Here is a 24,702-nt window from a genome sequence, read left to right as displayed (position 1 = left end):
GCAGGCTTTCTCTAGCTGCGGCGAGCGGGGGCTACTCTTCGTTGCGGTGTGCGGGCTTCTCATTGTGGTGGCTTCTCTTGCTGTGGAGCACAGATTCTAGGCGTGCGGTCTTCAGTAGCTGTGGCGTGCGGGCTCAGTAGCTGTGGCACACGGGTCAGTAGTTGTGGCTTGCGGGCTCTAGGCACGCAGGCTCAGTAGTTGTGGCGCACGGGCTTAGTTGCTCCGCGGCATGTGGGATCTCCCCGGACCAGGGCTCGAACCTGTGTTCCCTGCATTGGCAGGTGGATTCTTAATCACTGAGCCACCGGGAAGCCTGAGGCTAAGTGATTGAAATCACAGGTCTGTCTGGCTCCAAGGCCTGGGCTTTTCACCCTTGCCCTCTTGAGTTCACGAGCATCCCTTGTCATTCATATTCCTCACTCCACATCCTACTCCAAGGTCTAGAAGCAGATCTGGGCGGGGCTAAGTGGCTTATTTTATTTTTTTAGTAAAGCTGTTCAGACCCAAGGGAGGCATCTGGGCAAGGAGAGGGCCTCAGGGCTCAGGTGGGGCTGTCCCCCGCTTTCCTGAGCAACCACAGAGAGCCCACTTTCCTGCACAAGATGAAAACGGCAGTCTTCTCATGGAGGCACTGGTCAGATGCTTGCCTTTAGCTGAGTGTCTCTGAGCATCACTTTAACCACCTCCCAGACTCAGTTTTCTTCCCGGAAAACTGGAGGTCACAACTCCCACTTCACCAGGCTGTGCTGAGCAGGCACCTGGTGACTTTCAGAGGGAGGGTCAGACGTGACCTCACTGGTGCTCTCCCACCACTAACCCCCAGAACACGAGTGGTAACTGACGGGACTAGAGCCGGGCAGCCAACCGCTTTAAGATGCCACACGCCCATCCCAGAAGTGACCAAGCTAAGGCTCCTGTCTTGAGGGGAAGATGGCCCAGATGCTCTAGATCCCTTCTAGGTCCATTTGGATCTGCGGCTCTTAGCCCTGGTTGCACATTAGAATCACCTGGGGAATTTTTAAAACCCTGATGCCCAGTCTCCCCCCAACCATTTCTAGAGTGGGGCCTGAGCTTTGTAAAAACTCTTCAGGGGATTCTAACGTGCAAAGAGGGTTGAGAACCAATGAGTGAGACCAACCGACCCATTTTACAGATAAAGAAGCCGAGTGGAAGCAGGTTGAGACCACCAAGAGATGTGGGACTGAGCCAGGACTGGGACCCGGGTCTCCTGGGCCCCCGGGCCAGCTGTGTCACTAACTTTCAACTCAGAGGAAGCCCCCAGGGCTCTGTCTGGCTTTGCCCTGAGAGGGAAGAGGGCAGGGAGCTAAGACACAGCTGGGCAGCCAGGTTGGAGGAGACGGGGTCTGTCTCCCCAAGCACCTGGACCCTCTCCTGCCCTCCTCGGCTCCTCTCCCAGGTCAAAGAGCAGCAGAGGGCCCAGAAACAAGGCTCTCCCCGAACCAAATAGGGTCTCCTTGGGCTCGAGACAGACAACGTGAGCTGAGGGTCCGGGGATGTGGAGAAGCCAGAGCCACTCTGTGAAATCTGTTCCATTTTGTTTTAAACTCTTTGTGGGGTGGCGGGCCTTCTGTGAATCACAAAACAATCCCAGCATCTACCGCATGCCAGGCCCTGAGCTGGGTGCTAGGTGGGGATGACCCAGGCCCTGCCCTCACAGCCAAGCCCGCCAAACCCCATTCCCAACGTGTGCCCTCTGAGAGCAGCCTTGTCTTGGAAACACCGTCGCCTTTTGCTGTAACCCTGCGGGTAGCTCTGGGAGTGACCCTGCACATCCCTCGACTCAGCAGGGCAAAACTTGACCAGAGCAGATGTGCAGTTTGAGGAAGACCACACAGCTGCTGAGCGGAAGGCTGGGACCTAACAAGGGGCTGGGGAGCGCGTCCCCTCAGTGCCGGACGTAAGGCGGTGGACAGGAGGGCTGGGGAATGTGGGTAGAATGTGGGGGGGGGGGGTGGACACAGTCTGGGACTTGCTGGGCACACACACCCTGACATGAACAGGCTGCTGGGTGCCCCATTTCACCCCAAGAGGCTGGAGCTGGAGCCAGAGAAGCTGCACTCTGCCCCCATCTCTCTCCCAACACACCCCACTCACCACGTCTGCCCCAGCAAAGCCTCCTCCCCCAACTTCGCTGCTTCCCCGGGCTGCTCAGGAGCCATGCAGCTCCCGGCTCTGCCCCTTCCCTTCCCGATTTCAGGCTGTGTGACTGTGTGACGGGAGCCCACCTCTCCACCTTCTCCCCCCACCTGGCACAGAAGGCCTGGCAGCCCAGCTCCTCCCTGCTCTGTCCAGAGCTGGCGCTACCCTGGACGACTCAGATTAAAACGGCTTCCAGGCTCCTATCTCTGAGTTTCCCCCTCTCCTTTTAAAGATCAATTAAAGCCTCGGCGATGATTCACCTTGCAGTCTGGGACAGTGCCTTTGATGTCTGCTCCAGACATGAGACCTCTGTTTTTCCAGAGACTTCCACCACGGGGTGAGGGTAGCGTCCCTCCCTCGGGCCAGGGCGGACCTGCTTTGCAGAGGTGCCAGCCTCCCAGGCCTTACCCTCTCAGGCTGGGGGTGCCAGGCCCTGACTGGGGGAGGGGGGGTGGAGGGAGGAGGGGAGGGCATAGGGGAAGGGCCCGTGAACACCAGGAATTCTTTCCACAAAGGACAACTGGAAAAGCGATGCATCTCCGCTTCCCTTGGCAGCCAAGGGCCACGGAGGGAGAATGTTTAATATAAAAACATCTGACAAAGTACCTTCGGGATATATTTTCTGCATCAAAGGAGGAGCTCTTGGCAACAGGTGCTCTACCCTGACAAGGAAACTTTCGAGCGCAGCTCCCAATTGTTACAGACACCCGGGGAAAGCGTGCCAGTGGGGACAGGAGGAGGGCGAGCCATGGGGCCCGGCAGACAGATGGTTGTGATTAGGCTGGATGCAACCAAGTGCATTTTCTGGAATTTCAGGTCTCCTCAGAAAACCTGCCGGTTCCCCCAGTGATGCAGGCCACCCAAGGCAGAGTGAGGGGTAGGGGCCATCTGCCTCCAGCTCAGAGGCACACAGCCCTGGATGGGCACAGGGCTCCCCCTCAGCCCAGCAGCCTCCACTCAGAAGCCCATCCACCCACCCACCATCTCACTGATTTACTCATGTATTCATCCAGCAACCATCCGACGAGCAGAGTCTCTCTAGGACCCGGTGACAGTTGTTCATGCCGAATCTCGGGTACCCAGGAACACAAAAGCCCCCACAAAAGAAGACCAAGAATCACTGGAGTACTGTATCTTCCAGGGGGCAGAGAGGGTACCTCGCCAGACCCTGGGGAACCCAACAGGGGCCAGACTACGTGGGTCTGATCCCAGTTTCACCGCTTTCTAGCTGGGAGACCTCAGGAAGTTACTTAAACTCTCTGAGCCACAGTTCCTTCTCCTTCATAGAGTTCTTGGGAGGATTCAGAAATCTGATTATTAAATGTGTTATGATCTGTCTTTATTTTTATGTGTTCTCTCTGTTTTCTAGATCTCTTTGTCCCAGGCAAAAATCCATTCATTCATTTATTTCTCCCACGATGACCTCCGGCTATTGGCTAGGCCCTGTGCTGGATGCTAGGCAAGGTTCAGAGCCCCTTCAGTACCAAGTATATCCCAGAGGTCCTCTGGGCCCAGTACCCACTACCTCTCGGTTCCAGTCCATTCCTCCAGATTTAGGACAACATCTCTGGATTCATCTTACCCTATTCTCCATCTCTCATGTATTAACCTTCTAGCCACAAATAAACTCACAACACACAGTGCTATTTGCATACCTCTCTGCTTCTGTACAAGCTGTTCATTCCTTCTATCCGACAGGCCATCTATATCCTGTTGTCCTCCTGGTGAACTCCTAGTCATCCTACAAAACCCAACTCAGAATCACTTTCTCCTTGAAGCTTTCCCTGAACACCTCATTCCCACCCCAACAGAGTCCCCTGCTCTTGTTTCTGTGCTGGTGCTAAGGCTTGCCCACATCTCCACAGCACTCAGCAAAATCATTCACCATTCTTTGCTTGTTATCTACCTCTCCTCCTAGACTATCAGCTCCTAAAGGGGAAGGTCCTGGCTTTCTTCACTTTGTAGCAGCTGCACTGGCATGCAGTAGGCTCTTACTACATGTTCAGTACACTGACTTGTCTCCCCAAAGCCTACGGTCAGAAAACGCACCAGCCCTGGGATCCTCTGTCAGGGACCCTGGAGGATGTAAAAGCTGTGTGATCTCTGGTGAATCAGTCGCCTTCTCTGGGCCTTGGATTGTCATGAGTTAAGTGTACCCTCACTCTAGTCCCCAAGTTTTCATATTCTGGGACCGGGCTGCCAGGGTAGGGGGCAGTACACCAACCCCCCTCCCTCTGCATGGCCTTGTCCCAGGCTGTAGTTTGGCTCTGAGACAATGATGAGAAGCTAAGATGCTGCAGGCCAGAAGCCCCAGCTCTCTGTACAACCCCTCAAGGCCTAGGAGCTGGTACCCTCCACCTGGAACACATAAGCATCAAGGGGCCCCTGAGATCAGTGGCCCAATGGCCCCAATGTACAGCTGAGCAAACTGAGACTAGGGAGTGAGGAGCTTACCTGAGGTCACACCATAGGGTAAAGGGCAAGGCCAAGCCTGGAACCCACGCAAGTGCAGTGCTCACCACCCTACATGCTTCTTGGCAAACCAAGTTGGCCAGGCCTCCTCCACAAATGCCTGGTCCTCTGTCATTCCTGCCTTTGACCCCCTCACCACCTCTCCTCCAGCTCCAAAAAACTAGCCCAGGAAGAGCAGGTCCCCCTGTGAGATACCTGGGAGGTTTTAGGGAGGGAAGAAGGTTTTTTTTTTCTTTTGTTGACCAAAGCTAAAACAAAAACAAAAACACACGGCAGAGATATGATGCAAGGAACCAGAGCAGAGGTGAGTGTGCCCTCTCCCCACCCCCGCCCCAAGAGGAGGCAAGGAGTCTGGGGCTATTTCGGAATTGGAAATGGTAAGCTGGTCCCAAGAGCCCAGCGTTAGTCCTGCAACCCATCCACAAATTTCCAAGCTGGAGCCTGACCCAGTGGGTAGGCAGAGCAGGAGTGGGCCACATCCAAGGCCACCTCTTAACCCAAGGGGACCTACCTAGGTTCAAGGCGAGTAGTGTCAGGGCACTGTCTGCCCCAAACTCCAGGTAAAACGTCCTTCCTGCTCTCCAAAGCCAAATGGAACCCTCTTTTCAGCTAAAACTCAATCCCCCTGCCCTCCCACTCTCTCTTCTAAACCACTCACTCAACACGTGGCACCCCTAGACCCACAGGCTCTGAGCACTGTCACATGTTGGGACTGAGCACAGTCATGTGACGGCAATGTTATCCGGGACCTGCCTGTCACCCAGGTGCGATCAGTTGGTAAAAATTCACCAAGCTAGACACTTACCTGTGTACTCTGTATATTATAGCAGAAAGTTTTTTATTACCCAGGCCTTCGCCTCCTCATGCCTCGTCTCCCACTAACGTCAGGTACCTTGCTTCCCAACCCCTCTACCCTCCTTTGGTTTCTCAATATCAGGCTGTTTTCACACTTCCAGGCCTCTGCACTTGCTTTCCTTCTACGTGGACCGCATCTCCCGCCCCCCAAACCTTGCCTCTTTGGTAGATTCCTATTCGTTCTATAATACCCAATTGGATATCACCTCCTCCAGGGAGTCTTCCTGGGTCAACTCCCCACCATACCAAGAGTCAGTCACTAAGCCCTTCTTTCTCTTTATTGCCTCTTATTCCACTTCTCATTATTACTATTTGTGTCTTCACCTGTCTGTGAGTACCTTGAGGGCAGAGATGATGTAATTTTTATCTCTGTGCTTCCAGCCCAAGCACAGTGCCTGGCACACCATAATGGCCACACCTACCACATGTGTGCCAAGCCTTGGCTGATTCACTTGGCATCATTTCACTCTCACCATAAGGTGACACATTGTTATTTTCATCCTCATTTTACACGTGAGAAAACCAAGGGTGGGAGTGGTTAAGCGGCTGCCCCAAAGCCCCACAACTAGGAAATGGCAGAGCCGGGACTTGAACCCAGGGCCCAAAGGTGCGCAGCCCATGCTCTTTGGCCCACCTTGCTAGAGAGGCTCAGCACACACTGAGGGAGCTGAATTGAGGACCCCGGAGAATGAGGAGCTCTAGGGTCGTTCTGGACCAGGGCCTCTGAGGCGAGCAAGCTTGGGTCCTAGAATCGGGAAGCAGCAGGAAATGATACTGCGCTAACTCACTCCTCTCCTGGCTTCTGTGAGCACTGACACACATCAGACAGCACTGACCACAAAGGGGAACCTCTTCAGGGACCACTGAGAGGAAAGGTGGCAGGTGGGTGGGCAGCATGGACCCATCCATCTAGGTTATGGCCTGGCTCCACCTCCTATGCTTGCTGTGCGGCCCTCAGACGCTCTCCTAACCTCTCTGAGCCTCTGTTCCCAAACTCTGCCAATCTACAGAATGCACGAATCCTGGAGAATGATCTGTGCCCTTGAGGAGCTTAGAGTTTGGCTGGTGGAGGAAAGATACCCACATCCAGCTGAGCCCCCAACTCTCCACACTGTCCTGAGTAGCTCCTTTTCTTCCCGGGCCTTCTCTTCAAAGTGAGGGGCTCGCCCTCACTGACACTCTAAAGAAAGCGGCATGCTCCAAGGACTGAGATACTGGTACACACAACCAAAGTCAGACAAAGGGACTGTCTGGTCCCCATGACAGGCAGCTTACACCATGTCTTGCATACAGTGGGTGCTTAATAAAGCACTCGAACGGTTATCCAATAGGCACTAGAATAGGATACTAGAGGAGAGTTACTGGTTCCTACAGAAGTCTGCCCAGTGCTCTACGCTCCAGCCCCACAGCACTGGAGTTAGACAGGCCTGGCTTCTAAACACAGCCCATCACCTTGGGCCCTGCTCAACTCCCAGAGCTCACTCAGCACCCAGCACTGAGCCTGGCCTAGCTCCTCCTACCTCATCCAGGGCAAAAAGCTCCTTGCGTCACGCTCATTCTCTTCTAGCCTGGAGCCAAGAGAACCCAGCCCTCAGAGAGGTCGTTCCCATGTGGCCCTTGATCCTGCAATTTCTTTGAATTATCGCATATCCTGCCTTTAATTTGCCAAGCAGAGTTGCCCACCGGCCACTCACACCTTAGTATGAATTTAACCAGCTAATCTTGCTTTCCTCTGCAAACTAGATCGAAATAAAGGGAATGGGGGGGGCGGTTGGAGATGTTGCAGAGAGGAAGAGGATGCCCCTTAGACAGTCAAGGGGCAGCAGTTAGGCAAGGAAACCAGAGTGTCGAGGACCTGAAGTGAAGGCACCCCAAAAGGGGACTTCTAGGCTTTCAAGTCCCACTGAAGACTCCAGGTGTAAGGGTCTTTACTTAGTGGAAGCTCCATGTTCTGGCCCCCTACTGGGTGATCTTGGTGAAGTCACTTGCCACCCTGAGCTTCAGTTTTCTTGTCTGTTTAGTGGAGATCACGTATCGACATTTGGAGCCGACGCAGAGATCAGATGAGAGGGTGTCAAGCGTTCAGCAGAAGGCTGAAACAAGACAGTCTCCTGTCCTGCTGCCCCCCACCCTGCCCACCGATGCATCCTCAACTGCCCTGGCTGTGACTCGGCCTCAGAATCCCCCCATTTCCCCTAACGTGGCCTCAGCAACAGGACGGGAAAGTGAAGCAGAGACCTTGGCGCTGGATAAAAATAGCCAGCCTCAGGTCAGGTGCTGGGATTGTCACTGTACGAGACAAACAAGGGCAGCCTCCGTCCCGGAGCTGCAGACACCCTGCTCCGGCAACACCCATCCCAAGACGCTGAGAGAGGCCAGGCTCTCAGGGACAGCGCCGCCCACCCCCCACCCCCCAGGATGCAGGGACACAGAGGGGGCTGCGGGTGGTCTCCGGGTGGTGGGCAAGCTTCACCCGGTGGGGACACGGAGAAGCACAGGGCCCTGTGCCTCTAGCCAGGCCCCAGCCCTGTCCCTAGTACTTCAATCAGGACAGGCTGTCCCGGGCCTCCTTTTGATCCCTCCACCTTGCCAGGTGTGGCTCAGGGAGAAGGATGGGTGGGGATCCTTGCTGTGGAAGGCTGCGCAGTCACACTGCTCAGTCTCCCGCCCCAAGCCTGCCACTTACAGTTTGGGAATCTGGGCAGCTGGCCTGGCCATGAGCCTCGGTTTCCTCACCTCTGAAACAGGGGGAATCAAATGCGTCTCACTGGGTTGTGATAAGGAGTCAGCGAGATGAAGAAGGACCAGCAGTCAGCAAAGTGCTAAGTAGTGAATGTCAACGTTAGATAAATGTCAGCATCAGCATCCAACGCCTGGTCTGTCCCCACGCATTCTACCTGCCTGTGCTCCTCAGCTTTCTGACCTCGCCTCCCGCCCTGCCTCCCATCTTTGCAGGATGAGTCTTGCTTCACCATCCACTGAGACCCGCTCTGGGCCTTCTTCTCACCCTGCAGGGCCTCCCTCCCTGAGCCTGTCCTCCAAGGTGACAGCCACCCAGAGCCCCAGCTCTACACGCATCCAGGAGGCAGGGGCAGGGCCCACCCATCGGTCCTGGGATCCCCACGGCACAAGTAGGCTACAAACGCTGCACTGTGCGCCCGCAGAGTGGGAGGAGACCCACGCCGTCCCTGGGAGGGGCCCGGATAACTACAATGGGGAACGCCTACCGAGACCACCTGCAACCCAGACTGATCAACCCCCAAAAGGAAATCCCAAACTTCCTCCCCAGTTCCTTCGGTCCCTGAGAATCCCAAGGCAATGGATGTCAGGTTTCCTCATGAGAGCCATGCAATCCTCATCCACATCAGGGCCTTCTCACCAGTCAGCACCAAAGGTCGCTCTGGGATAGCTGCGTGGGAATCCCAAACACAGGCCCACTGGGCCCCAAAGGCAGCCCAACCTAATGGCCTCAGGGTCTCCGGAGACCTTCCAGCCTCCAGAGGGTGCTCTCCCCTGGGAACCGGATGTAGGGAGGGGCCTCCTGCAGGTGCTCTGGGGTCTGCTCTCTCCAGCCTGTGTCACACACCAGGCCAGCTCTGGGATGACAGAGATCAAAAGAGATCACATCTGAGGACACACCATGAACCCGTAAGACACCTCCACACACAGCAGTTTCCGTCATTAACAAGGAGGGGAAGAGATGATGAAAAACTACCCATCTGTCCACACAACCAACGCCAGCGCAACCCATCTAAGTTAAGTACACTCTGACGGTTGGCAGGGACGTGGAATCTCGCATTCAGAAATACTTTTAAGCCTCTTGCTTCAAAATTATATGTGGCTTCCAACCACGTAGGCACAGAGGAAGAAGAATGGATTAAAACGTCCACTTCTTGCGTTCATCTGGTCGGGTCTTTCAGGGAAAGACATTTTAACAAGTAAGGCCAAAAGGCGGGGATGAAAACAAAGTGGGCCAATGAGAGGGGCCACCAGAGACCAGAAGGCAAGTGGGACCCAGAAGACCTAGACCCCAGTACCAGCTGCGCCATAAGCTCTACTGTACCCCTGGGCAAGTCACTTCCTGCTCTGGTTTCTAGTTTCTCTATCTTCGAAACAGACGTACTCTTGTGGTCTCCCACGGCTGTGATGGAACATGGAACGGATGGGGAAGGGCTCTGGACACGGGGACTGGACAGGCAGCCCTGAGCAGCCAACACTGTGACACCCGTAGAGGCGTGGGGAGAGTACGGCAGGAATGACAGAGCTTCGTGAGAAATAAGTTCACTGGAGGTACATCCAGCCCTTGCAGAGAAGTGGGGGACAGAACAGTGGTCAGAAGCATAGTGACATAGTGGCAAATGGCTCTGCTCCTACGTGATCCTGGGCAAGTCACTTTACTGCTGTTCTGAGATGATGATTCTAAAGGGGCCCGAGTAGAGGATGTGGCCCAAAGTAAACACTCAATAGAGAGCTACAATGACTGTTGTTGCCATTATGACAGGGTGTGGGGTCCGGGGTGGACGGCTCAGATGTGGGCAAACACAGGCCTTCTCAAAGAGATCCAGCCATGCCTGCTGGGGAAGCATCTCCCGCCCGAGGGGCTGTCACCCAACGCAGCACAGAGCCAGGCCACAAGCCCCAGCTGTCCCCACAGCGCACCCTACCCACCATGCTCCCAAAAGGCCACACAGACCTCGGCACTTGAGCCCCTCCTGGCCCTCGAAGCCCCCGGGTCACCACCAACATGTCATTTCTCAAGGAAAGCTTGATTTAAGTGTTCCCCAGAATGTGAGGGTCCCTATGGCCAAGTCTTAAATGTGGGAAGTAGGGGAGGCTCCAAATCAGGGTTCTCTCTGCTTCCTAGCCCAGCACCCAGTGCTCAGGGAGAGACACGGAAACCACCAGCCTCTGGAAAACTCCTCGCTTGCTAGACTCTTCCCCATGATCGTTCTACCCACTCCATTTCCCCCTCTTCTGACCCTGCGCATCGGTCCTTCACCAGAGCAGGGACAGAAGGAGAAACCCAAGAAGACAAATGTAAACAAACACGTCCATTTTGCTGCCTCTCAGCCAGCTTGGGGAGAGGACCCCTCGCAAAATCGGGATGGAGAACTGGGCTGGGTTTTTATCATGTCCACAAGAGAAAACTGGTCAGAGCATGGATTGCCAGGCACTTGAAAAGTTCTCATCCTTAGGCCTCATGCATATAGATTGTTCTTAACCCCAAGAACACCTGTGATGAAGACCCTGGCAGTCTTCTCCTCGAGGGGTGGGAGGCCCAGGGAAAAGAAAAGGAGGGGGGACATCAACAAGACCTCCGTCAGGCCCCTGCCACTTGTCCCCCTCCTATAAAGTTCAACACAATGGCAACATACAGGGAAAAAAAATGCCAACCTGAGAATTCACCCGGAGCCGTGATGAGGGAGTTGGTGGCCTCCGTTTCAGTGTAAGACAATGTGGAATCAGATAGATCTACAGGAGGAAAGAGAAAGAGAACTTAAGTTGGCTGTGGGGTGTTCCTCTCTTCTTTCTCAAGGCAGTATGTCCCCCACAACTTTCTTCTGCCACTCCCCGCCCCACGATCGCACGAGACCAGGCCAGCCAACCCTGGAACCCTTCTGGAAAATGCTGGCTGCTGCAGCCCTGGCACCTGAAAAAGTTTCAATTGCTCTGGCCACAGAAATAACCCAAGTTCAGGGGACCGAGCAAGTAGTAACTTGGAGCCTTCTTGAGTAAGGTTAAATTAAGCCCCTAAACAATTCATAGCTGCTGTACTTAATTACAACCATTAAAATTCTTGAAGTTGTTCCTTCTTGCTTCCTTCCTTCCTTCCTTCCTCCCTCTGGAGCTGGGGAAACTCTGTTTTAACAAGTTACCAGCCATCCTCACTCTGTCCCGCTTACACCCCTCTAATTAAGGGCTCAAGCATTTGCTCCCAGATTAACTTTTTTCTCTCTCCCCTCCCCTACCCTCACATCCAAACCCACTCCCAGAGCAACTTTCAATGTCTAGACTATTTTTTTCTTTTCTCTTTTTTTTCAAGGCGTTCATTGTTGTTTAAATAGTTTTAAGTACCTCACATGGCGTGCGCTATTTGCTTTCCCCTGTCCGCAGTGCACTTAGATGGGGAAGGGAAATTCTTTTGCACGTTTTCTCTTGAACGCTGAGCTATTAGTGGGACAAGCGGATGCCTTGGGGGGCAGGCCGACTTGGAAAGTTTTTCCTGGGCCTCTGCCTCTGCTACCAGTAACGGGGTGCTGTCCCCGTTAAGGGACAGGTCTGTCCAGGAGATGGAAGGCATGTTCTTTCTGTGAGGCTTGTAGTATCTTTCATCTTCTCACCCAGCACAACCCAGATGTGGCTCGGCTGGTCCCACCTGGCTCAGGAAAGCCACTCCAAGCTGGGGAATCCTGGCACAAAAACCGTTAGCCTAGGCCCTAGCTAGCTAGAATTCCATTCGATCCTGTAGGAATTTTTTCCTTCTACCACGTGGCTTGGGGAGCGGGAAGATGAAACCTTAAACAATTTGGCCTTTTTCTTTCTTTTTCTTTCTTGTCTCCCACTTGCCAGATGCTGACTGGGTGTTCTGGGTTTTATTTTGGTTTTTTTTGGTTTTATGTGATCGCAGTGGCTTAGAAGTGAAATGACTTTTTGTTTATGAAAAACTAACAATGCAAGGAAAAGAAAATAATACAAAAAATAACTCGGACTATTTATCGGGGCCTGAAAAAGTTATCTGCTGGTCAAATGTGTTTAGAGGAAAATAGGGACAGAAGATAATAACCTCAATGCTTAAGTGGGAACCTCTTTGCTTTTCAGACCTAATCTTCCCCAAGTGTTCAGGCCCCAAGTCTTACTGCCACTTATTGTTTGAAGTAGCAACACCCCAGGCCGAACCCTGTTTCTTAGTGAACCGCTGTGGAGCCAACACAGACAGCTTTATGAACGTTCCAGGAGTGGGGGCGATGGGTGTTTTCCATCCTTCGCAGCTATAAGTCCCTGCCATGCACTCTCCAAACGTTCACGTCTAGTGCTTCTAGTGAGGCCCTACGAGGCTGCTGTAGAAAAAGAACACTCCAACCTTGGTCACTGCTCGAGCCCCAAGGAAGAACCTCATCTGGAAGCCGGAGCCCCGGGTTCGAGTCCCACTTCCGCTCTTACTCAGCAAAATCAGGGGTCACCAGCTTTGCCTGCAAAGGGCCCCGTAGTGAATATTTTCAGCTTTGTGAGCTCTACAATCTCCATCGCAACTATCCACCTCTGCTCCTGTCCTGCGGAAGCGGCCGCAGACAATACAGCTGGGTTCCAGCAGAACTTTGTTACGGACTCTGAAATTTGAATTTCACATGTCACAAAAGACATGCTTCTGCTTTTGGTGGTTTTTTTTTTTTTTTCTTAACCGTTTTAAAAAGTAAAAACCACTCTTAGCCCAAGAGCCACACAAAAACAAATGGTGGCCTGTCGTTTTTGGACCCTTGAGCTGTATGACCACCAGCAAGTGTCACTTCCTCTTTCTCCGTCGCAGTTGTCCATTTGTAAAATAACCGGGACACCTGCTGATTTCCAAATGGTCACTTTGCCCCGCTGGATGGAGTCCTGATTTCTGTGGCTTTATCACCGGCTGACCCACGATTCCTTGGGGCAATGATCCTTGACATTCAAGCTCAGGTGCTACATTTACTAAGAATGTTTGAGGGTTTTCCTTTTCCTCTACTAGAATGAGGGATCTTCTAAGCGACTAGTGCAATTATGTTAACTTAAAAAATGCTGGGCTTCCCTGGTGGCGCAGTGGTTGAGAGTCTGCCTGCCGATGCAGGAGACACGGATTCGTGGCCCGGTCCGGGAAGATCCCGCATGCCGCAGAGCGGCTGGGCCCGTGAGCCATGGCCGCTGAGCCTGCGCGTCCGGAGCCTGTGCTCCGCAACGGGAGAGGCCACAACAGTGAGAGGCCCGCGTACCGCAAAAAAGAAAAAAAAAAAAGAAAAATGCTGAGACGGGCCTGGAAGGGAAGGATGGGGAACCGCTGAGCTGAACAGGGGCTGCTCTGGGTTTCCGCCTCAGCCCCACTGCTCATCAGCTGGGCGGTTCTCCCTGACCTTCGGCCTGATTCCTTGTCTACAAAGTGACAGGGTCCCACCAGATGATCGCTCCAGTTCCCCGGAGAACTAAATGAAGCTCCTCCATCCACGGTGTGACGATACTTCAAGAAAAACAATGAGGAAGTTGCCATCGTTAAGCCACTGACTCATACACCGTCATGGGACAGCCTCTGTCCTCCTAGACTGAGAAGGACAAACTCCTGAAGGGACCCGGTGGGCACTCCTGTCTCCACAGGGCGGCCTGAAAGGAAAACTGGACTGGATGCCTCAGAGTTTATGACACTTAGAAGTGACCTCCCAGATGATGCTGACACACGCTACCGGGAAGAGGCCTTTACCAAAAACAAAACAAAACCCACTTTTTGTGGTCACTGGTGGAATGTGTCAGCATCAGTGCCACGCCATCTGACATTTAAAGCTCGAGTCCCACGGCAGCTACCCACAGTAGTCCCACGGTCACAAAGTTACTCTCCCGGTACTATTCAGGCCATACTCACCCCACCACTGGGATTCTCCACTGGAGGAACCAGGAGGGCCAGGAAATGAGCCGTTTCTACTTTTAAAACCACATGCATCTACCCCAGCGTACGGGCTGCTCATTCAGCCCCAAGGCTTTACAGAAAACACGTTCCACCTCTGAATGGGCCCTGCCAACAATGACACTACTACTGAGGGGTACCCTCCATGCCAGGGGCTTGGTGTACCAAGACACTTGCTTTCTAAACGTTCCAGCTGTTGCTTCTGCCCAGGTGAACTTCTCGGCTTAAAAGAGGGGGGGGGAACATACAGCTCATCTCAACAGTGATCGTGCTCAGCCTATCTGTCACAGTGCTAATTAACACACACCAAAGGAGAACCACGTAAGGCTGGGAGGGAAGGAGAGGAAAAGAAACAGAAACATCAACCCACCAGCATCAACAAGATGTTGAAGCTGAAACCCATTCGTCTCCCACAGGCCCATGGTTAAAGGTCACAGAGAGGTTAATGATGAGCGAGGAATTTCAAGATGTAAATAGCTCGCTGCAAAGGCGCTGCAAAGGCGCTGCAAAGGCTGGGTCGGCTCTGGCCCAACTGGGGTTGTGTTTGTAAAACTTCACCCATCCCATTTCAAAGGCAACCAGGCTGGTGATCCCTCCCTCCCCTCCTTCTCTGGCCCTTCAGCACTGAGGCAGGGCCCTGTGGGAGCCTGGGAAGGAGGCACCTCCCCAAAGGTCAGAAGGAGGACACACTTACCCAGTGGCTTGTACTCGTCGCGAGGAGACAGCCGAGAGTAGGGGGGTGGTGGTGATTCTGGAAGACAGGAGACAACATGTCACTGCTGGGATGGGAGAGTTCACACATGGGGGTTCTACATGCTTTTGATTATTGGTTTCCTCAAATAATAAACCCAGCTCCCAGGAACCCAGCACCTCTGCTGCCCCAGTCCCCTGGAACAGCACTGGCCAACAGGGAAAGCCACAAACTTGGGGTACAGACCTGGGCTCAATCCCTGCTCTGTCACCTTTGGCTGTGTGACCTCAGGCAAGTTACCTCACCTCTCTGAGCCTGTTTCCTCAGCTCTAAAATGGAGACAATAATCATAGCGACCTCCCAGGTTTGCCAGGAGGGCAAAAGGAAATAATGTATGTAAAATGCTCAGTACAGCTCTTGGTATTGAAGAAAACTACCTCCACAAACAGTAACTATTATTATTATAATGAGAGAAACAGGGGTACAGGGAAAGTCAAAGCTAAGGTGGCCTGTTAAAATACAGGATGCTTGGTTAAAGTTGAATTTTGGATATACATGGCATAAACTTTTAGCATAAGTATGTCCCTTGCAATATCTGGGACATACTTATACTAAAATATTATGTGTTGTTTACCTGAAATTCAAACTTAACAGGGCATTCTGTAATTTTCTTTGCTAAGTTTGGCAACTCTAGTCAGAACTGACTGACTGCAGAGGCCCACACAGACACAGGAGCTCCCTTTCAAACAAACTACATTAGAGCAAATGACCTTCAGGGCAAGGAGGAGGACATGACTGGTTGGAACCCAGGAAGCCAAATCCAGCTCCCCCGATGGGAGACCTTAAACCAGTCACTGCCAGCTCTTGGCCTCAGTCTCCCCCTCTGTAAAGAGAAGGGGCGGTACACACAATCTCCGTGGCCTTCCAGATCAGACCCTCTGCGATTCTTTATTGTCTATGGTATTTTTCTTTGGGTTTCCTTTCATTTGCCTAAAATACTTGTCCTTAAAAACATATACTTTGTCTTCAGAAGAATTCCTCAGGCCTCTTGCTTTCTGGGAAGTAACAATTTGCTTAACTAAGTAACAATTTGCACGAATGAAATGACCCTTCATTTTCCTTAAAAGAAACGAAAGGCCATCAAATCGCAAACTAAAACAAACTCTCAGTGGTAGTAAAGTGGTAATAACTATTATTAGGCAGGTATCAGGAATGACACAAGGGGTAATAAGTGTTTTTCACGATTATAATAAGGCACAATTAGTCGCAGGAGCAGGCGGCTTCACCTCTTCCCCACCCCGGCTTTTCCAGCTAGAAATGACTTCAACAAAGTGAAGGCGCTGCAGTCTAGAAACAGGGAGTCTTTTGTGGACTGGAGTTATAGGGAGAAGGAAAATGAATCATGGATTAGCCACTGGGGGCGAAGCAAACATTTGCTGAATGTGTACCCTGTGTCTCTCTCTGTGCTGGGACCTTTCAATTTCATTCATTGTATTTTATTCTTTTGGACCTTAGGTACACAGTGGTTAATCATGCTCATTGGGTGCCTATTTTCATTTCCTCCTTTCTTAAAAATTAATAAGATGACCATTATCATTCCCATTTCACAGATGAGAAGACTGACCTGCCCACTGTTCCCCAGCCAATCATGGTGGAGCTGGGATTTGAGCCCAGGCCTGACTCTGCTCTACAACCCAATGAGACAGGCAGTCAAGAGGCACCCTATCTTCTACCCCTTCATCCCAGCTGGGTCTGGTACATCATATGCACAGAAAAGTGTTCAGTAAACAGATGTGGACAAAGACAATGGTGACAAGGATAATGGTAAAGTTGGGGGCATCGGTGGACGAAAGTGTGGAGAAAGAGGACCTATGGGGCCAAAAGGGTGACCCAAAGGAGACCTCAAACAAGACTCAAGGAGGGGGGCTATTTGCCTCCACCAGTCTTGGAGGGGCTAGAGACCAGACTGTCAGGACAAGAGGCAAAATACAGGTAGGGCTAGCGCTCCACAGGGAAAGAGAATTGAAGCCAGTGCTCCCACTGTACAGAGGAGAAGACTGAGGCCTGAAGAGTAGAAGTGACTCCTTGAGGGCCAGACAGGGAGCTGGTGTAGAGGCAGAACTAGAGGCCAGGTATCCTGACCCCCAGCCTCATGTCCTTTCCACTACTCCACTAACTTATCAGAAGGTCTGCAACTCCTGTGTCCGGGTTCCTCTTGCAAACATCTAATTGGCTGAGGCCCAGTCCATACATAGTAGGGAGCTCTGGACATCTGCCCCCAGATCTGTCCCCCAAAGTGAAACCTGGCAGCTATGGGCTGTGGAAGCTGGAGTCAAGCCACTGTAATCAACCCCAGCATCTCTGCCTGGGGCTGCTTACCTGGGACCTGTAAAGGGCGGGGGGGCGGGGGGGGGCGGGAAGCTCATGAAGATCCCCCTCACAGGAGCCGTCTGGGCCTTGAGTGACACCCACCACCCATGCCCACACCTGGGCTGGGGGCTCTAATGCATGAGTGAGACAGAAAGCAAATCTACAGACTTGGGACATCAGACACACCAGCCAGTGAGGAACCGCAAAGCTTTCAGGAGGGACTTTACCAGCACCCACACCCCACTTCGTTCCAGCAAAACGACCTGCACAGAGATTGGAAGCACCCTAGGCAAGTAAAAAAGAGACTGCACCCCAAGACACGGGGATTTAGAATGTCAGAGATCCCCCCCAACTCAGTTTCTTATTTTAACTGATGGGGCAAGTGGGGTGGAGGCAGGTAAAGGGCCCACCCAAGACCACACAGGGAGGCAGGAGATGTTATCCTTCTTCAGCCGAACAAAGGGGGAGGCCAGTTCAGGACCAACAGCAAGTTACTTTTTAAAAAAAACAACAGTTATCATTCACATACCCTAAGACCTACTCTTTTAAAATATACAATTCAGTGGTTCTTAGTACATTCAGAGTTGTGAGACCAATACCACCAACTAATTACAGAACATTTTCATCACCCCAAAAGGAACCCTGCCCCATTCACAGTCAGTCCCTATTCCCCCAACTCCCAAACCTCAGGCAACCACAAATCTACTGACGATCCTCGTGGGTTTGCCTATTCTGGATGTTTCACACAAATGGATTCCTACAACAGAAGGCCTTTTGTGTCTGGCTTCTTTCACTTAGCATACTGGTTTCCAGGCTCTTCCATGCTGTCACTTCTATCGTACTTCATTCTTGTTTATGGCTGAATGATATTCCACTGGGTGACTATATCACACATTTTGTTTATCCATCTGTCAGCTAATGGACATTCGGACTGTTTCCACCTTTTGGCTCTCAGGAATAACGCTGCTATGAACAACACTGAGGAACCTTTAACTGGCACCTCGGCCTCACTCCAACACATCCACCCTCCCTCCACAGATCTGGGAGGATGGAGCCCCAGGACATGAACTCAGGTGGGACAAAAGGTCAGAAGAGAAAGTGTAGGCTGCCTCCAGGCCCTCTGTCCACACTCCCGTCTTAGAAGCTTAGTACTTAGAAAAGTTGTGTTGATTTCTAAATAACTTACGTTCTCTAAACTTTAAGGGGAGAACTCTTAGAGCCCTGCAGGCCTCTCAGAAAGAAATGATCATAGGCAGGAGGGAGGGAGGGAGGGAGGGAGGGAGGGAGAGAGAGATCAGAAACTCCAGCCCCCCCAGACAGCCAGCCTCAGGCATCAACTTCAGGAATCTCCTCCAACTTCCTTCAGAAGTGAGAGCAGTCAGCCAGGGGCCGAGTGTACCAGAAGGCTAGCGCTCAGCCCAATGCAGCTCAGGCTCTGGTCAGCCCCCAGGGGGTACTTAGCCTTTCGGGATCTAGACCCTAATTCTAAAGCCAGAAGAGTTCACAGCCTCTCCCACTGCCTGGTAACCTTTCAGTTGAAGACATTACCTTCCACCCCGATCTGTACAGCCTAGCATCTTGCTTAGGAAAGGTCCACGCGCCTCCCTGGGCCTCCCAGCTTTCACCCTCCCAAGGGGTGCCCTCCTGGGTGCCTTTCCCCTCCAGCCCCAGGACCTGAAGGCTCAACCCCAAGGCCCAGGGTGGGAAACACAGAAGAGAAGCTCCTGGTGCTTTAAGGCCGGCAGAGCCTAATTGCCCAGATTCCCCCGGCAGCCAGATAAACAGCGCGGCAGGCTGGCGCCAGCAAGAGGCACACTGCACATTATCACCCCTTCCTCACCTCCAAGGAGGAGCTCGGAGGAGCAGGGCGGGCAGGGCCGAGGGGCCGCCAGAGGGGCCGCCAGAGGGGCGGGGCGGGGGCTTGGAAGCCCAACTTGAAATTGATCTCATTTCAAAGGGATAATGCCAGGCCAAATAAAAGGAAAACTTTCTAGCCCATTCTAATTCCTATAGTCCTGGCCTGGGAACCCTGTGTTTTCCTAGGCGGCCTCCTCCAGTCGTTTAGAAGTTCTCTCTCGCTCCGTCTCTCTTTCCCTGGCGCAATTTGGATAATAGTAATTTACTGAATATAATTACAGAAAAAAAAAAAGTGGTGAAGCAAAGAGCAGGAGATTTATTCCAAAGTTAATGGATACTTTCGGGAGAAAGGAGCTCTATAAACACAGGTTAGAACTGTGATTAAAGTATTTCTCCACATTTCCGTCCACATAGGCACCAAGCTCAGCGAACTGGCTTTTCCAGGGACAGAAAGATACACCAGAGGGAGGGAAAGCTAGGGCCTGACTCCCACGGGAGCGGGAAGCCCAGGGCAGAGCTGGGCACACAGGACCCCACTTTCTGAGACAAGCATGGGGGAGAGGGCAGGGCTGTGTCACCTGGAATCCTCCCAGCAGACCCTCAGAGACTCTGTTCACCACTCGCTCGCTTTACAGATGAGGAAAGAGGCCCAAAGAGGGGAATTGGCCCCAATGCCCCAAAGCAAGTTGAAAGATGAAGCAGGGTTTGCCCTGAGCAGCAGGGGGCCGCACTGCCCAGAAAGGGGCCGTCTCACTAGGGATCCCGGTGGGGGCCTGGGGGGCACTGGGGGGCCGGTGGGTGTCCCTCAGTTGGCCCGCTGGGTGTTCCAGCGTACTCTCTATGGGTGTACCTGCCCCAGTGCCCCAGCCCTCTCCCCCAGAGCCCGGGAAGGAGCAGTCTCCTTATCAGGACGCGCACGGCTGAGCTCCAGCTATGCACCCGCCCAGCTCCGGGAGCCAGGCTGGCGGCCAGGAGGCGGCGGTGGGGTGGACAGCAAAGGGCTCCCCTAGTCCTCAGTCCTGGCGGCCCAAGCCATCAGGCATGGGATGGAGCAAGAGGGTCAGCCTGGTGCCTACCGGAAACTCTTCCCAGACCACCAGTCCTCCCAACGGCCCCCGGGGTGGCTTGAACGCGGTGTGGGGGGCGGGGCTTCGGCAAACGAAGTAGCAGGAGAACAGGCACAGTCCCTGCAACAGCGCCTCCTTCTGGGAGGAGGAGAGGAGTCACGTGCCAATGCTTAGTCTGGAATTTTGAGGTGGAGAACGTTTCTAGAGCCGCCCGCACCGACCCACAGAAAGACTAAGAGGAGAGGTTACTCCTCGAAGGTCAAGTTGTCGATACCGGCCGGGCAGAGCCTAGGACCAGGTCTATGGGTCAGAACCATTCCACTGCAGTTTGCCCATCAACTTAAAACTGCTCAAGGCCACCAAACTCAAACCAAGACCCAAGCTGACTTATCCAAGGAGTACGGGCAGGGTGGGTCCTGCCTGTCTCCAGTTTTCTTTACCCCACCCCTTCCCACCCTCACACCTGAGCCTGCCTGGTACCCTGACTCCCAGCGGGCCCTCTCCTCCTCCCCCTCGACACCCACCTCCCCTTACCCATCCATCCTCCAAGGCCCCGCTCCAGGTTAGAGCTGTGAGGCTCCTAGAGGTGCTCCTGTTACATGCACACCCCACAGTGGTCTGAGAGTTCAGACCCTCTGGCCTGGCCCTGCTTCCCCCATCTCTGTCCCAACTCTCCCCCCCGCCACAACCCGAAGATTCTGTTTCTTGAGGGCATGGATCCTACTCATATCTCCACTCTCCCCACTACAGCACCCAGCATGCTGCCTGGCACAGAGTAAGTGCTCAACAAATACTCGCTAGCAGACTGATGTGGTGAGAGAGGAAATGCCCAGTGGGGCCTTCTAGAAGAGCAGAGGGGCCCCCACCAATTCTCTCCCCCTGAAAACGGGACCAGGGACAGGGCAACCACAAACAGGGCCCTCCTCCTCAGAGGCAGGGAGGAGCCAGGGTGGAAGAGGAGAGAAAGCCACTTCCAGGGAAAGCTGTCAGAAGAAGAACAAGGAGCACAGAAAGCCCGCAGAGGGCCACAGGCCAGCGACTGCCCAAAGCCCCTGAGAATCAGGCCTGGAGTTGACCATGCGGGGCGCAGGGCAGCCAGATCAATGCTGCCTCTCCCCACCCCAGCCCCCATCAGTGCTCTCTCTTCAGGAACCACCAGTGAGGCACCGTCCTTCCCCTCCAGCCACCACCCCAGACACCAACAAGACACCTGGGACCAATCCATGCTTCTAGCCCCACCCTCCCCTTCCACGCTGGGAGTCAGGAGACCTGTGTGATCTGACCCTCTTAAATGCCCCCAGGCTGGGTGCTGCCTCTCTCCAGAGGAGCCAGGCCACAGGAACTCAGAGCCTGCCCAGGCCCAACAGTCTATAACCCTCAGAGAGTCCCATCCCTGCAGAACCCCCAGTGCCACTTAAGATGCATACACCCAGAAGATGCTACAGGCTAAAAATGTGTGATCCCTGCAGTGCAAGGGAAGGGGGCGCTGGGGGGGGTGTGTGAGGATGCAAGCTTCCGGCCTGCCTGGAGTCTCCTTCTGTCCTCACCTCTGCTACAGCACCCAGGGCCTGCTCAGGTAAGCAGGACTGGGTAGATGGTGTGTGCAGAAAAATCCCAAGAAGAGGACAAAGAAGGGGGGCAGTTCTCAAAAGTACTAAAATATCCAGCTTCCTTCCCTACCTAGACACTTCCAGGACCCTCAGCTCTCTAGAAAAGCTGGGCACAGGATTGAGAATCATGATGACAGAAGGTCCTGGCATTGGACACCCAAGGGATGCTGGCAACAATCAAGAGGCAAGAGAGCAAGAGAGTGGTCTCCACTCTTGAGAAGGGTTACCCCGCAAAAGCTTTGCTCCTAAGTATAGACAGGAACAAGCAGGACAGTTTACAAACACTTTGGACTCTGGCCATGAATTGCCTACACCCAATTTCACGACATATATCTACCTGGATACGACAAAGCATAATATACCGTAGGTATAGGCATACACACACAAATGCTACAGGCCCGGGCACGGACTGGGGGTAAATAGGCTTGGAGGAGGGGGGCGCTCAAGTCTTTGGCCTCTTCTAGACCTGCGCTCCTCTTCCACCGTCTGGAAAGCCGGAGCCTGCCTCAGGTCCCTGAAGCTGAAGAGAAAACTCCAACACGCACCCTTCTGAGTTTGCCGGAGCCTTAAGACGAAGTTGCCGTGTGCGCCCACATCCCCACTCCCCGGCTTTCCTGCCAGCGTGAGGCGCCTCCACTGGGAGCTCCCACGCTCCAGGGGCACCCGGGGGAGCACCCGCAGCTCCGCCCGCCCGCCCGCCCGCCAGAGGTGTCAAGGAGAGACAGGAGGCCGCGGAAGGGGGCGGGAAGGGAACCCCGAGGGCCCGCCGGGCGCGGCGCGCTCACCTGGCCCGCAGAGCCGGCTGAAGTGGTAGGGGTTGCAGCACACGGTGGGGCCGTCGGCGGCGGCGGCGAAGCTGTGGCAGCCGCACAGGGGCTTGAGCTCCACGGCGTGCTGCAGGTCGGGCCAGCGGAAGAGGCGGCCGAGCAGCAGCTGCGGCGGCGCGGGCTGGCCGCCCAGGCGGAGGTCGGCGCGCGGCACCAGCACGCAGCCGCCCGGCACGCCGCCGCGGGACTCCACCGCCTCCAGCAGCGTGTCCAGCGAGCGCTCCTTGAGCCGCTTCAGCAGCGAGTACGTGACCGTCTTGAGCTCCTGCTCGAGCAGCAGCAGCCGCGAGCGGGCTTCACGACTCCGCCCGCCGCCCGTCGTCTCCAGGGCCGCCCCGGCCAGGGGGTCGCCGGCGTCCCGGGGCGCGCCGGCGGCGTCCCGCTCCGAGAAAAGACAGCAGGTCACCGTCTCGCAATCACTTTCGGGCAGCCAGCCCCGGCCTCCCGGCTCCGCCACGTCCAGCGGGGAGCCCCCAGAGCCGGCCCCCGGCTCCAACATGGGCCTCGGGGGGCCCCCTGCGCGCCGGCGCCTCCCAGCGCCCTGGGCGCCTCGCTGTCCCACCGCGTCCCGGGGCCGCCTCAGGGCTACCGGGCGGACTTCGGGGCGGCCGCAGCCTCCGCCTTCTCGTGCCCGCGGGGCCGGCTCAGCTCGGCTGCCCACGCTCCCATCCTCGTCGCCGCCGCCGCCGCTGCCTTCCTCCCGGTCGGGGACCACACGACTTCGCCAAAGTCGCCGCACCAGCCCCGAGCGTTTGGACCTGAACATACGATATCCTTTGGCGCCGGGGGTGGGGGGGAGGCGGTCTCCGGTTACCGGGGGTCCGTTTCCTCAGCGAGGCGCCGGCTGCGCGGGCCGCAGCCCCACATGAAGCTCTGCCGCCGGGCGCCGTGCAGACCGCGCACAGCCTGTCGTCGAAGGGGCGCCGCAGGGCTGCAACATGAGGGAGCTCGCCAGGGCAGGACGGCGGGGAACGCGCGCACGCCGAGCCGCAGTCCGCGCTCGGCCCGCGACTACATGGACCCCGGCGCCCGGGCAGCTCAGCAACTCCAGCCCCGGCGCTTTAGAGGGACTGCAGACTGCGCGCCGCCAGCAAGACCCCGCATGGGCCGGAGAGCCTTCAAAAGTTAACGCGGCTGGTCCATGAGCACAAAGCGCTCGCGCCGAACCCCCCAAATGTGTCTGGGAAGCCCTGCCTTTAAAACCCAAGCACTTCACTACATGGGCTTTTCCTGCAGGATCCGAAAGGCAGGCTTGTTGATACCCTCGGCTTCCTTCTTACTCCCTGCAGAAAGAAAAAAAGAAAAAAAGGAAAGAAAGAAAAAGAAACCCGAAACAAAACCAAAATCCCTGGAATTGCATGCACGAAAAGCCAACTCCGTCTCAGGTCCCAGGCGCTAGATGCACTTGGAGCGAATTTCTCCAGAACGCGGGTGTCAACACATGAGTGGAAACTGTAAAAATCCCAAAGAGCTGCTGGGAATCCTTAATTAAAAATGCAATCCACCGAGGCAGAGGTCGTAGCCCGCCCCACGCTGCGCTCGGACGCCCCGGACGCTGCGGCTGCAGAGGTCGCCCCCCTCCCCCCTCCACAAAAAGTGCCTCCCGGCGGCCCCGTGGTCCCGGCGAGGTCTGGCAAGGCAGCGCCCGGCGGCTCTTTCTCTCGGCTCGTCTCCCTCGCTCGCTCCCCCGCTCGGCTCTCTCTTTTTTGTTCTCCTCAAACGCACACTGAGGGCCCCCGGAGGAGCGCCGCGGAGTCATTGGCTGCCTCCCATCATATGCCAGTCTAGACACTTTGGCGGCTCCGCGGCGCTGATTGTTGCGCAAACAAGGTTTCAAGTTTCTTAACTCTTAAAGGAGAACACGTCCCATTGCAGGGCCCGAGGCTCCGAGGGGCCGGCTCCCGGGGCGGGCCGAGCCCCGGCCCCCGCCCCACGCTTGCCCCAGCCCCCCCGCCCCGGGCCTGACAGCGCCCACGGCCTGCTCTCTGGCTCGCGTGCGCCGCGGGCACGGATGCGAGCGCGCGCTCGCACACACACACACGCGGTTACACAAACCACGGGCGGGCTCCTCGAGGGCTCGGCGGACTCACTAAGACTCGGACACAAACGGGGCGCTTTGCCTCTCCCTGGCTTGTGCACAAACTTACAAACACAC

The 24,702-nt window shown here is 54.8% G+C and overlaps 1 protein-coding gene across 1 annotated transcript in view; it reads right to left on the bottom strand.

The window, feature by feature from the left end:
• Positions 1 to 24,072, bottom strand: part of SMAD6 (SMAD family member 6) — a 74,669-nt gene extending 50,597 nt beyond the window's left edge. The window contains exons 1-3 of the mRNA XM_065872184.1: positions 22,506 to 24,072; positions 14,820 to 14,876; positions 10,882 to 10,959 (exon numbers count right to left, since the gene is read on the bottom strand). Coding sequence (XP_065728256.1) covers positions 10,882 to 10,959; positions 14,820 to 14,876; positions 22,506 to 23,313 — 943 coding nt within the window. The 5' untranslated portion in view covers positions 23,314 to 24,072. The remainder of the gene's footprint in view (positions 1 to 10,881; positions 10,960 to 14,819; positions 14,877 to 22,505) is intronic.
• Positions 24,073 to 24,702: the final 630 nt, after the last annotated feature.

The sequence above is a fragment of the Phocoena phocoena genome, chromosome 2 (assembly GCF_963924675.1).
Source record: "Phocoena phocoena chromosome 2, mPhoPho1.1, whole genome shotgun sequence".
In the NCBI taxonomy this organism is placed as follows: Eukaryota; Metazoa; Chordata; class Mammalia; order Artiodactyla; family Phocoenidae; genus Phocoena; species Phocoena phocoena.
This window is presented reverse-complemented; position numbering and strand designations above follow the sequence as displayed.